Consider the following 13862-nt stretch of genomic DNA (forward strand, 5'->3'; position numbering starts at 1 on the left):
TAATAATACGGTCCAATTCAGATTCCGCAGTCTTAAAGATATGGTCATTCTCTACAACTCTACGTTTTTGGTTTTCTCATATCTTTAAAATTGTGGATGCCACAGATTTTCGTCATTTGTGGGGGCGGAAGTGGGCGGGGCGAAGTTTTGAAATATTTTTGTAGCAGTGACATATCACAGAAGTCTGGATCCAAAACATCGTTGCTCTAGCTCTTATAGTCTTTGAGCACTAGGCGCTGAATGGGACGGACAGACGGACAGACGGACGGACGGACAGACAGGGCTCAATCGACTCGGCTATTGATGCTGATCAAGAATATATATACTTTATGGGGTCGGAAACGATTCCTTCTGGATGCTACACACATCCACTTTTACCACAAATCTAATATACCCCAATACTCATTTTGAGTATCGGGTATAATAAGAGCCAGAGCAACCAAATTTGGTATCCGCACTCCTGTGATATCGGACCTTGACCGTTTCGTGTCCAAATTTCGCCACACCCCCTCCCGCCCCCGCAAAGGACGAAAATCTGGGGCACCCACAAATCTCAGGGACTATTAAGGCTAGAGTAACCAAATTTGGTATCCGCACTTCTGTTAGATCTCACTATAAAACGTATATCTCAGAATTTCGCCCCCAACCCCTTCCGCCCACACAAAGGACGAAAATCTGTTGCATCCACAATATTGCACATTCGAGAAAACTAAAAACGCAGAATCATAGATAATGACCATATCTATCAGATTGCTGAATCTGGATCAGATCAGATCATTTTTATAGCCAAAAGCAACAAATCAATTTGCAGTGGCTACGCAGCGCCCGACGTCACGCTCAGACTGATTTTCTGTCTCTCTCGCACGCATTCTTTGTCGTGTCGCTTAATATTAGCGGCGTCTGCCGGAGGAGAGCCATACTGACTTAGTATCGGGTATAAATGTAGAGTTGCGGTGTCCGCAGCAACTCACAACGTTCCCCCTCGTTATTTTTATACCCGATACTCAAAATGAGTATTGGGGTATATTAGATTTGTGGTAAAAGTGGATGTGTGTAACGTCCAGAAGGAATCGTTTCCGACCCCATAAAGTATATATATTCTTGATCAGCATCAATAGCCGAGTCGATTGAGCCATGTCTGTCTGTCCGTCTGTCCGTCCCCTTCAGCGCCTAGTGCTCAAAGACTATAAGAGCTAGAGCAACGATGTTTTGGATCCAGACTTCTGTGATATGTCACTGCTACAAAAATATTTCAAAACTTCGCCCCGCCCACTTCCGCCCCACAAAGGACGAAAATCTGTGGCAACAGATTTTCGTCCTTTGTGTGGGCGAAAAGGGGTGGGGCGAAATTTTGAGATACACGTTTTATAGTAAGATCTAACAGGAGTGCGGATACCAAATTTGGTTACTCTAGCCTTAATAGTCTCTGAGATTTTTGAATATCCCCAGATTTTCGTCCGTTGCGGGGGCGGAAGAGGGTGTGGCGAAATTTTGAAACAAACTCGTCTCGGTCCGATATATTAGGAGAGTGGATACCAAATTTAGTTGCTCTAGCTTTTATAGTCTCTGAGATCTAGGCGCTAATGTTTTACTCTAAGCAAAGCCGCCTATGCTACGTGTGTGTTAGAGAGAGACAGGGCGAGAAAAAATGAAATTGTTTTCTTGATGCTGGCTATAATAATAATACGATCCAATTCAGATTCCGCAGTCTTAAAGATATGGTCATTCTCTACAATTCTACGTTTTTGGTTTTCCCATATCTTTAAAATTGTGGATGCCACAGATTTTCGTCCTTTGTGGGGGCGGAAGTGGGCGGGGCGAAGTTTTGAAATATTTTTGTAGCAGTGACATATCACAGAAGTCTGGATCCAAAACATCGTTACTCTAGCTCTTATAGTCTTTGAGCACTAGGCGCTGAAGGGGACGGACAGACGGACAGACGGACGGACGGACAGACGGCCAGACAGACAGGGCTCAATCGACTCGACTATTGATGCTGATCAAGAATATATATACTTTATGGGGTCGGAAACGATTCCTTCTGGACGTTACACACATCCACTTTTACCACAAATCTAATATACCCCAATACTCATTTTGAGTATCGGGTATAAAAAGAAGAGATAGAAAAGGAAATGCTGCTGACCCAGGAAGCTGCCAGGAGAAGGTCTTTCGTTTCGTTTCGTTTAGGGTTTGGTGTTTTTTCGTGTCTTTTACCTGCAGATAACCGACACTTTCCCCGGGGCCGGTGCCGGGCTGATAGGGTTAGGGCCAAGGACAAGCCATTGATAATAACTGGCGCCAGTTGGACAAATTGATCGCTAATTGGTATGTCGGACGGATGTCAGGCCGATCGGCGGATCGTGGGAGGATTCAAGAGGATCGACTAAAGTGTTGAATTAAACTTTATTGAATTAATTACAATTTTACAGAAACTGGAAAGTCGTTATACAATTTATAAATTTGTGTATATATAACACTATGTTTTGTGTTCTTTTGTGTGTGTGTATCAGTGTCTGTGTCTGTACATACATGTATGTATATGTATATATATGTATAATACGTTGATTCGTTAAACATTTGTTTAGTTTGCATATATTATTTGCACGTAGATATAGTATGTATACATATATGTACTATAGTTCATGATGAATATCCCATACAAGTAGGTATAATATTTAAAAAGAGTGTACACTCTATACAATAATTTACTTAAAAGGTTAGTTAACAGTTTCACATTACCCTCCCCTCCAATATTTGCCCTACTAAGCAGAAACAAACAATTCAGATTTCGATTTCAATTAGTTAGGGACTAGGATTAGGAGTAGGATTACTTAATTGGAGAAGAATGTTTGCCTGGTACATCCGCCGCACTTTGGAAGTGAAGTTCTGTATAAAGTTTTCGTTAAATATCAACAATTTTGGTGTTGCACTAGAATTAGTTCAGTTGAAAGAAAAAACGCTTCAAACGAAACTAGGCGAGGGCGAAATGCCTATATCCTACGATTTGTTCGATAGAAGCTATACATACAGTGGTATTGGTATTGCGTTTTAGACATACATATGTTTGTATATAATTTGTTGTTAGATTTTAGTTTAGTTTAGATTAGTTTCTAGTTTTTAGTTTTAGTGCCAATTGGCTTAAGGTACTTAAGATTTTCTTTGCCCTTTGGCCGCTCCTTCTCTACCTAAAAAGACTTTTTTTCCATTTAAACACACTCAGGTTTCGTCTACATGTGTGTGTGTGTGTGTTGGTGTAGGTGTGTTGGGGAGAGTTTAAGAGTGTATGTGTGTAAGTGCAAATATTGCATTTAATTAGATATCGATTTCATTTGTAGTTTCGTTTTTAGCTGCTGTTTTGTCACATGTCTAACACACTGCCTAAGCAAGTTAACAAAATTGATTGCAATTCTTAAGTCAGTTGAGTAGTGAAATCGTATTTAGTCTTCATTTCAGTTTCCGAATCAGTTGAATTGATCAGATCTATGTATAAGTTAAGTTAAGTAAGAGAAAAATGCAATCAAAGTTCCGTTGAGTAGTTGTTAGAGTGCGAATTAAGTATAATAGTTTTTTTTAGTTGAATAGTTAACAATGTGGTAGAGTAGAGCAAGTCGGGCGGGAGGAGGTCTTCTGCTCTTCCTTCCGTAGTTTTACATTTGGTGTCTGTACATTAGATTAGTTTTTCTTGGTTTTCTTGGTTTATTGGTTAATTATTCAAACTTGAACGGTTCTTAAAAATTGTTTCATTGCATCAGATTGCCGCCTTTCATATCAGTATCGGTTCATTCTCTATATAGGTATGTATATATTTGTTTGGTGTATATTTGTAAGTATATATGCTTTTGTTGGTATGTTATGAAAGCTAACAATGTGGACGGACAAAAATAATTTACAAAAACTCATTTATTGTTAAATTTAGTTTAAAAACTTTTCTCTCTTGCTTTTGGTTTTTCGGTTTTCGGTGTTGGGTTTTGGCTGTGTTGTCTTCAAGCAATTATAGATCGAGGATCAACCAGTTGAGGCAGCAGAAAGTTGAGACTGAGATTTCAACCATACCAACGGGACGTCCCGTCCAGTCCCTCCTCCTTCCGTCTTTGCCTTTAAGTACTTGCGTGAGGGAAATAAGATTAGTTTTGCTTTGTTTGAAACATGATATATATGTAAAGGACAGTGTATCAAGCAGTTAGCACTATCCCATCTAAATTAACATTTGAACTTAAGATACCATCGATAAGACCTAACCGATATAACCAGACTTAACCGATGTTTAAAAGACCTAACCGATAAGGGGTTATCGATACGGGAGTCGGTTGTTGGAAGTAGAAGCAGAAAGTTGAACAAAAAGTCGGAAGAACAGACTCATTAATTGCACATCTTAAATCATACACTTTGTACTCTTTTTCGAAAAACACTATTAATAAACGATACATTATTATTAATCTTACATTTGGGGGCTCGTCCGCGTCGAATACAGAGCTCGGAGTGTGGGAAAAAGAAAAACAGAAGAAAGCAGAAGCTGATACAAGAAGAGGATTGTTGAAAAGTTGTTAAAGTTGTTGTTTGTAGCTACATAAAGTTGTAAAGTTGTTGTTGGTGGCTATAAACATTAAGTTGAACAATCCAAATTCTGTGAGCCTAACAGTAGACACGGAGTTTAATAAAAGATCGGTCGTTTAATTCGGTTGGAAAATTGTGAAATTCATTGTCGCGCCGTAGCGTCGCCTTGTCCGTGCGCAGTACGTACACAAGCAGAAAAAACACGCACAGACTCGTTGTGTGTGATACACACTTATAAACAGAAAAGACAAGCACTCGTCGGGTACACAGACACAAGTCGAAAAGAGCCGCAAAATGATGCAAACACCGCCGCCGTTGCACTGGAAAGAGAGAGAGAAGGAAGAAGCTGTACCAGGAACGTCGCGCCCGAGTGCAAACGAGATGGAAGATTTAGAAAATGCAGAAAACAATACTGATGACAAGATTGATCAAATGATAAAGTTGCTAAGTTTGAAACTGCTTTGCGATGAGCAACGAGAAATGAAGATCGCTCCAGATAATTTTACAAAAGTTGTGAGCGATTGTGATGGAAAATCGGTTCCCATAGAAAAATGGTTTGAGATATTCGAAAAAAATGCCGACGCATATGAGCTTACTGAAAAGCAAAAGTATGTGCAGGCCAGAGGAAAAATGACCGGTGCAGCTAAGCTTTTCCTTGAAGCTGAATGCGTGTGCTCCTATGAGGAACTCAAGAACGTATTATTGGATGAATTCACATGTAGCTATAACAGTGCAGACATTCATAAGCTGCTGCAAGAAAGAAAGAGGAAGAGTAGTGAGTCGATGCACGAGTACTTGCTGCAGATGAGAAAAATAGCAGCAGTCGGACATGTTGAACACGCGGCTGTTATAAGCCATATTGTGAACGGTCTGGACATAAGAAACGAGTATAAGTATGCCATGTATCGCTGTAAGACCTTCAGGGCCTTGAAAGAAGAGTTCGATATCTATGATCGTTTGAACAAATCGGAGAAGAAGGGCAATAACGAACAGCATAAAACGAGTTTCAAGCAGCAAAGTGGGCAAAGCGGTAAAAAAGAATATTGCTATAACTGTGGATCAGGAGAACACAAACGCAAAGACTGCAAAGCCGAAACAAAGTGTTTTAAGTGCAATCAGAATGGTCACATTTCGCGTAACTGTCCTTATGAAGCTGATAAAGTTGATAAAGTTCGCGTCATTTTGGATCGCAGTCGCATGAAAAAAATTCAAATAAACGGCATTGTTGTTGACTGTCTTGGGGAGACAGGGGCAGATGTAACCATAATCAAAGAGAGAATGTTGAAGACCATGAAAAACGTTAAACTTTTGAAGTGCACAACTATGTTGCGCGGTCTGGGTCAGATATCAACAAAGCCTGTTGGATACTTTAATGCAGAAGTTACCGTGGATAAGTTGCAGACCACACAGAAGTTTTTAGTAGTCCCCAGTAGCCAGATTGATTTCGACGCACTTTTGGGGCATGATTTGATTAAAAAGTTCCGTTTCGTCGCTGATATGCAAGGATACACGTTTTTGAAGCATGACGCAGATCCTGTGCCAACAGATGAGCATGCTCTTATATATAATGTAACTGAAGAGTCATCCTTTGTAGCTCCGCCGCAATATCAAAAAGACGTTGAACAGATGATAAGAAACAGTTACCAAATGCCCACAGAAGTTGCAAAGCAGTCTCCAATCCAACTGAAGATAGTTCCCGACGGAGTAATCAAGCCGTTTCATCACTCACCGAGTCGTTTATCAACAGACGAAGCCAGTGCCGTAAAGAAGCAAGTCGAAGAATGGATCGAGCAAGGAATCGTGCGCAAGTCGTCTTCAAATGTAGCGAGCAGAGTTGTCGTCGTGAAGAAAAAAGATGGTACACTTAGAGTTTGCGTAGACTACAGGAAGGTAAACAGCATGGTATTGCTGGACTGCTTCCCAGTCCCGATCATGGAAGAAGTCTTGGAAAAGCTGCAGTCGGCTAAGTGGTTTACCATAATGGACCTTGAAAACGGATTTTTCCATGTGCCTATGGAAGAGCAAAGCAAGTCGTATACGGCCTTTGTTACAAAGGAGGGATTATTCGAGTTTAATAAAGCGCCTTTCGGATTCAAGAACTCGCCAGCTGCGTTCATTCGGTTCGTAAGCTATATTTTTCAAGAATTAATTAACTCTGACATTATGCAGCTTTAAATGGACGACATAATTGTTTACGCCGCGTCGCCCGAGGTATGCATGAGGAAGACAAAGTTGGTCCTGGAGACAGCTGCGCAGTTTGGCCTAAAGATCAAGTGGAAGAAATGTAGCTTCATGCAGCCACGCATTAGCTTTCTGGGCCATATCATTGAGGACGGGAGAATCTGGCCCGGCAAAGAGAAGACAGCAGCTGTCAGTCGGTTTGCTACGCCCAAAGACATTAAAGCAGCTCAAGCATTTCTGGGACTCACAGGCTTTTTCAGAAAGTTCATCCCTGGCTATGCACAAGTTGCCCGGCCGCTCACGAATCTACTCAGGAAGGAAGCAGTTTTCAACATTGGCGAAGCAGAGCAACAGTCGCTACAAACCTTAAAGAATCTGCATGTAATCGCACCTGTATTACATTTATACTCACGAGAAGCGCCAACGGAACTCCACACGGATGCATCCAAAGAAGGTTTCGGAGCAGTTCTGTTGCAGCAGTCTGATGGCAATTTCCACCCGATTTACTATTGGAGTAAAAAGACTACACAAGCCGAGTCCAAACGTCACAGTTACTATTTGGAGGTCAAAGCTGCATACCTCGCACTCAAGAAGTTTCGTCACTACCTGTTGGGGATCAAATTTGATCTTGCCACTGACTGTGCGGCGTTTAAGCAGACAACAACGAAAGTAGATATACCCAGAGAAGTTTCCCAGTGGATTCTGTATATGGAGGACTTTACATTCAAAGCAGTACACCGCCCAGGGGACAGAATGAGACACGTGGACTGTCTCAGTCGTTTTCCGCAGACATGCATGTTCGTGACGACGGAGCTAACAGCTCGGATAAAGAAAGCACAGCAGGATGACGATTTCATCAAAGCCACAGTTGAGATCCTGAAGCAGCACACATATCAATACTACAAGCTTAAAGGAGGTCTTCTCTTCAAATCTGTAAATGGCAATGACGTATTGGTGGTTCCAAGGCTGATGGAAAGGGAAATCATTCAAGGATCGCATGAAGTTGGTCATTTCTCCACAGCGAAGACAATGCACTCAGTTCAGCAGCAATACTGGATTCCGCACCTTGAACGGAAAGTAAATAAGTTGATTACTAATTGTATCAGTTGTATAATTTTCAGCAAAAAGTTGGTCAAACATGAAGGCTATCTTCATTGCATTGACAAGGGTGACACACCACTATACACGCTGCACGTTGATCATTTGGGACCAATGGATGCGACAGCCAAGCAATACAAGTACATTTTTGCTGTGGTAGATGCATTCTCCAAGTTTGTGTGGCTGTTCCCAACTAAGTCAACAGGTCACGAAGAAGTTGTGAAGAGGCTGAGCGATTGGTCATTTGTGTTTGGTTTTCCCAAGCGCATAGTCAGCGACAGAGGAGCAGCGTTTACATCCAACGCATTCAGCGAGTTTCTCAACGAGAACAAAGTCGAACATGTGTGTACAACGACAGGTGTGGCGAGAGGCAACGGTCAGATTAAGCGGGTGAACCGTTCAATTTTGGGTATCATCGCAAAGCTCTCAGCTCAGGAGTCAACGAAGTGGTACAAGCATGTGCCACAGGTCCAGATGGCGATTAATTCGCATGTGCATTCTACGTTGAAGTCGTCGCCATTCGAGTTCATGTTTGGGACAAAGATGCACAGACAAGCTGAAAGTCGACTATTGGAGGTGCTCAACGAGGAGTTGGTTACGCAGTTTAACAACGAGCGCCAAGAACTGCGTGACCAAGCGAAACAAAACATTGAGAAGGCGCAAGAGGTGTACAAGCGCTATTATGATAAAAAACGACGACCTGAGCACGGCTACAGACTAGGAGACATGGTCGCGATCAAGAGGACGCAGTTCGTCGCAGGACGCAAGTTGGCCAGCGAGTATCTAGGCCCATATGAAGTCACCAAGGTAAAGCGGAACGGTCGCTACGACGTCAGAAAGGTTGCTCAAGTCGAGGGGCCAAATATCACAGCAACGAGCAGTGACAATATGAAGCTATGGCGTTTTGTCTCAGAGAACGATGATATATTATCATCTGGGACAGATGAAGATGAGCAGGAGGGCCGAATGTAAAGGACAGTGTATCAAGCAGTTAGCACTATCCCATCTAAATTAACATTTGAACTTAAGATACCATCGATAAGACCTAACCGATATAACCAGACTTAACCGATGTTTAAAAGACCTAACCGATAAGGGGTTATCGATACGGGAGTCGGTTGTTGGAAGTAGAAGCAGAAAGTTGAACAAAAAGTCGGAAGAGCAGACTCATTAATTGCACATCTTAAATCATACACTTTGTACTCTTTTTCGAAAAACACTATTAATAAACGATACATTATTATTAATCTTACATATATACGGCCGTAGGCGCGTAGATTTGCAGCTGCTGCGCACTCCAAACTCTACTCTGATTTTAGAAATCAGCAACAACATTTGCGGACTCTACGGTGGAGTCCATAGTCTTAGATCTAAAGAGCAGTTAGCGTAGCGACTAGTTAACTGGCTATCTAACGTAGTTTAGTCGATGATTAATGTTGGATTAATCTGGATTGGGGCTTGCTTTCGGGTTCGGGTACGCTGTTTGCCTTCAGAGACATTGCATAACTTTGCTTGGTAGTAGTTGAAACACATCTTATGATCAAAAAGGACTCCGAGGTCATTTGAACTCGAAATTCGCTCAAGGACATGATTTCCTAGAACATATGAGACAAAATGAGGAGCGCGACGGTAAAATGTCATAAGTTTGCATTTGGAAAGGTTCAGAAAAAGAAGATTAGTTGAACACCACAATAGTAGTTCACTTAGATCAAGTTGAAGGCGTGTGTGCAAATACCAATCAGAGTAAGAAAGACAGATTTTGACATCATCAGCATACATTAGTGTAGTAGAGTATGTTATAACTTGAGGAAGGTCGTTCACAAATAAAATAAACAGAAGCGGGCCCAGATGACATAATGACATATGTATGTATTTGTGTATATATATACTGTAGACTACGGTTTCCACTACAATTGGAGTTAAAAAGTTTTTCAAAGGCTTCGGTAATAAGTTCTTTCGAGTTGACAAATGGAAAAATAGGGTGCTCTCATCATCTCCCTGGAGTTCGGTTCGATTTTCGATTTTCAGTTAAGATTATGTTAAGTAATACGTAGTACTCTTATGTAAAAACCACTAACCTAGGCTAAGTTCATTTCGAAATCAGTTTTTCAAAGTTTAAAATTCGTTACGCAAATAAATCAAAGTGCAGGTAGTTCTTGCTTCTAATTCAGTGATATTCATAGATAGAGAGAGAAAGAGAGAGAGAGAGAGTTGAGCTGGAAGCAGAGTTCCACTACAGAGGTGCTCGGGATTGTGGTCTAATCGAAAATAAATACGAAAGTAGAAACGTTTCACTCAGTTGATAAAGCTATTCATAAATTCTCATGGAACGCGGTGGCCTGTTGTGGCCTGTTCCTATGTTAAAAATTCACTCAGTTTACCATCACTGATTGGATTGTAGATTGTTGATGCTGTTCGTATAGGTGTTGCTGCCACTGCTCTGGGCAGAACTGCTGCAAAGGGTTTAGAGATTAAGAGACATTACTGGATGGTCATACTGAATGGGGATGGGACTCACTTATTTTCTAGGCAAGCCAAGATTTCCTGCTGCCCTTGATACTGCAAGTTTTGAAGGTATTCCGCCCTGCGTTGGTGCACCAGCTTCTCTTTTTCGTCCCGCTCCCTCTGTAGTCTGTGTGTTTGTGGGAAAGGAGAAATGCCATTAGTAAGCCTGACAACATACTATCATAAATAACAAATAAAATGTGTTTAAAAACAATACTGTTCGTTAAATAATACTCGTCTCAGCGCCGTCTTACCAAAGTCGTCAAATTGGCATCCCAAATGCTTGCGTGCAATTACAGTACCCAAGAGTTAGCTTATGGTTATCCTACATCTACAATATATAGTACGATATCTAGCGACTAATTGATCAACTTACTTGATGCGTGATAGTCTCATGAACTGTTGGATCTTCCTGGCAGCTTGATTCTGGGTGGACTGCGAGTAGGTTCGTCTGCAAAATGCCATTCGAATAAGTACAGAATGATTCAATTTGTGGCTCCCCACTCACTTCAAGGGGCCCGAGGGACTGGTTTCCTTGGGCGTTCTCGGCTGCGAGCCCATCTCATGCTGCTGCTGCAGCTGCTGCTGATCCTGCTTGTAGTGGTCGTAAAAGCTGGACAGGCACTGAGAGTTGCTGCTGACGCTGCCGTGATCGCTGCCCCCTGCCATGCCCTGGCCCAGGCCGCTCTTCTTGAAGCGTTTGTTCTTTCGATAGGAACGATAGCCATGCTGGATGACCAGGGCGGCGTTGGTCATTTGCCTGTAATAGGCGTACTGCTTGTACCGCCTGTAGTAGTTCTGGATGACAATGGCGGCAGTGCGCTCTTTATTTTGCTCCTCGAGCTTCTGCCGGCCCTTGTACGAGCGGTAGGCCTTCTGTATGCACTTGGCCGCCTCGTACAGCTCCCGCTGCTCGGTGTCGGTTAGCGTCAGCTTGGAGAAGTCCGACTCGAACGGATACTGCGACAGGCTGGAGGCGTGCAGGAACTCGGTCAGCTGCTTGGTCGACGGCGGCGGACTGGGCGAGCTGACAGACGGATCTGTGCCCAGTATGGAGTAGCTGGCCGGCGACTGCAGCGGCCCCGAGCTGGCGGGACTCAGGCTGGAGCAAGGAGTGCTCACATCGTGGTACCGATAGCTGTGGTCGTGGAAGTCGAAGTTGAAGTCGCTGTCGAAATGAGTATTGGGCAGCGAGTCCAGCAGGGGATCCATAAAGCTGTCTGTCAGGGCCGAGGACTCTGAGGTCAGTGGCTCAGTCAAGGGACTGCTCAGCACCATCATTTCATCGGCTTCATTCTGTAAATGTTTTTGGAACGTTTTTCTCAATCGAAGCTGATAGGTAATCCGCTGGCTTAAACTCACTTTGATGCGCTCTGGCATTGCTGCTATAATGTGTTCGGCCAGGGTCACCACTTTGGCATCCGAGTCCCCTGAAAGCATTCCAGTATCCAGTTATCAATACTTATTGGCAGTTTACTCGAATATATACAAATGCAGAGACATGGCAAACGAGTCTACTGAACAGAGTTGGGCCCTTTTCGCCAAGTACATAAAATACTATACTATGCTAAGCAGGAGGACCCAACTCTATTTCCAAATGCTTGGACAATATTTAAGTACATTAATAGTATTATTAATATTTAATATAATATAAACCGACAAGCAATCCGTTGTGTGTGTGTCTGTGTTTGTGTGTGTTAGTGTCTAGCTTTTTACAGACATACAAACACATTTCGATAGATGTAGTAGAAATATTTACAACGATCAATTCGTGGCTGATTATGCGGAAGGCGAGCGAGTGTTTGTCAGCTTTTCAGCTTGTCAGTATATCAGTTTATAGTTTGTAATTGGTTGATTATATTATATAGACATCGATATAAATGCACATTTAGTTAAGGGTTAGTTCTAGTCCGCTAGAGCGCGACGCATGGACCTGTGCACCAGCAAAGGCAACCAGCAACCAGAAACCAATATTAATAACGAACATTTACGAGTACATTGATTAAACGAGCTCCACAATACATACACATATACAAATACATATATATTTATAGATACACCTATGCAACAACAAACAGCAACAAAAATATGAACAACATCGATAGCCCCATAGATTCCCATCCCCCATCCCCCATACCCATCCCCACATGGTTTTGGTTAGTACGTTTTAGCTACAATACGATACGGATTAAGTACGGGTGAGTGGGAGAGAGCGAGAGAAAGACGGAAAGAAGCAGAAGCCTCTCTGCCATCACTGACCTACAACTGCATCGGCCAGGGCCAGGGCCAGGTCATTGCCTATGGTCACATCGGTTGCGCTCGTCGAGGTGTCATCGCCTTCGATGTTTTTGTCGTGTATGGGGCTCGACTCGCCCGTGGATACCTCGCCTAGTTTTAGAATTTACCGAAAACATTTTCACATTGAGCATTTCTGTTTTTGCAAGTATCAACCAAGCACCACATCGGATCGTTTGATCATGCACAGGATCATGGGGATCTCAGAAACTTACACAGGGCGAAATCCATTTTACGCAGCGGCGAAAGCAGGCAATTGGTCCCAGTCAGCGTATCCAGCGGCGAGTCCACTCCCAATGCATAGCTGTCGTGCCCCTCAAAGTTGCTGCGATGAAAGGCGATGAAAGTCAGTGAATGCGAGGGTACATTGCGGCTACATTACCTGTGCAGCCTGGCCAGGGACTTGCCTGACTTGCTGCGTATGTCCATGTTGATGCCGCTGTCTATGGAAGAGCGCTTAGAGTACTTGCTGCCATTGTTGGGAGGACTTTGATTGCTGGAGAAGCAGAGAGAAATGGTTGACGTGACGCTAGCTGAAATTTAAGAGGCTGGACGACTCACCTATGCACTGCCCCAGGTCTGAGGAAGACGACATCATGCTTTCTTTGAAGTATCTCCAGGTCAAAGCTGTTGTAGGTCTGCGGCTGCGACTCCTCCGCTTCCGTTTCAACGCCTAGGTTCATTGAAAGATTGGCCAGGCCGCCCCGCAAGTGCGGCTTGCGGCAGCGCTCCTTCTCTAGTCGAAATATCTGGGCCAGAAGATGTTTGTGCCCCTTCAGGTTGGCCAAATCCAGGGCCGTTTGCTGGCCCTGCGTCTTGATCTTCAGCGCATTGTGATTCCACTTGTAGAGCAGCAGGGAACACTCCACATGGCCGCGCACACAGGACCAGGCGAGCGGCGTGAAACCGTACACATCCTGACTGATGGCGTCCAGCTCCGTTTCGAGTATGATATGTGGATTCTCCGCCCGCCAATTGAGCATGGCGCCCACCAGTTTGGCATAGCCCAAGGCGGCGGCCAGATGCAGCAGCGTCATGCCCCGAAGGCCCACGCTCCAGCTGGCCACTGTGCTGGGCATGCTCCAGGCATGCTTCGTCAGCCTGTGGCAATACGCGACTAGCTTCTCCTCAAAGTTCGGCTCCAGATAGAGAGCCGTGTGGTCCGTCTACAAAGAAGAGAGGAATTCAGTTGGAATACAGTTGTAAAACCATCTGTAGATCGAACA

At 43.5% G+C, this 13862-nt stretch overlaps 1 protein-coding gene across 12 annotated transcripts in view; it reads right to left on the minus strand.

The window, feature by feature from the left end:
* LOC108158726 overlaps window positions 1-13862 on the minus strand; it is a 126129-nt gene that overhangs the window by 17679 nt on the left and 94588 nt on the right. For 4 of the 12 annotated variants that reach the window (XM_033396834.1, XM_033396832.1, XM_033396841.1 and 1 more), the window contains 10 exons: window positions 13198-13802; window positions 13019-13132; window positions 12852-12961; window positions 12601-12729; window positions 11704-11771; window positions 10850-11637; window positions 10718-10792; window positions 10355-10468; window positions 10218-10289; window positions 2388-4107 (listed from right to left, as the gene is read on the minus strand). In XM_033396834.1, coding sequence (XP_033252725.1) covers window positions 10220-10289; window positions 10355-10468; window positions 10718-10792; window positions 10850-11637; window positions 11704-11771; window positions 12601-12729; window positions 12852-12961; window positions 13019-13132; window positions 13198-13802 — 2073 coding nt within the window. In that variant the 3' untranslated portion in view covers window positions 2388-4107; window positions 10218-10219. Of the gene's footprint in view, window positions 1-2387; window positions 4108-9663; window positions 10290-10354; window positions 10469-10595; window positions 10624-10717; window positions 10793-10849; window positions 11638-11703; window positions 11772-12600; window positions 12730-12851; window positions 12962-13018; window positions 13133-13197; window positions 13803-13862 lie in introns of those variants that run through there. The other 8 variants (XM_033396838.1, XM_033396842.1, XR_004474238.1 and 5 more) reach the window with 7 other exon arrangements.

Source organism: Drosophila miranda, assembly GCF_003369915.1.
Source record: "Drosophila miranda strain MSH22 chromosome Y unlocalized genomic scaffold, D.miranda_PacBio2.1 Contig_Y2_pilon, whole genome shotgun sequence".
Lineage (NCBI taxonomy): Eukaryota > Metazoa > Arthropoda > Insecta > Diptera > Drosophilidae > Drosophila > Drosophila miranda.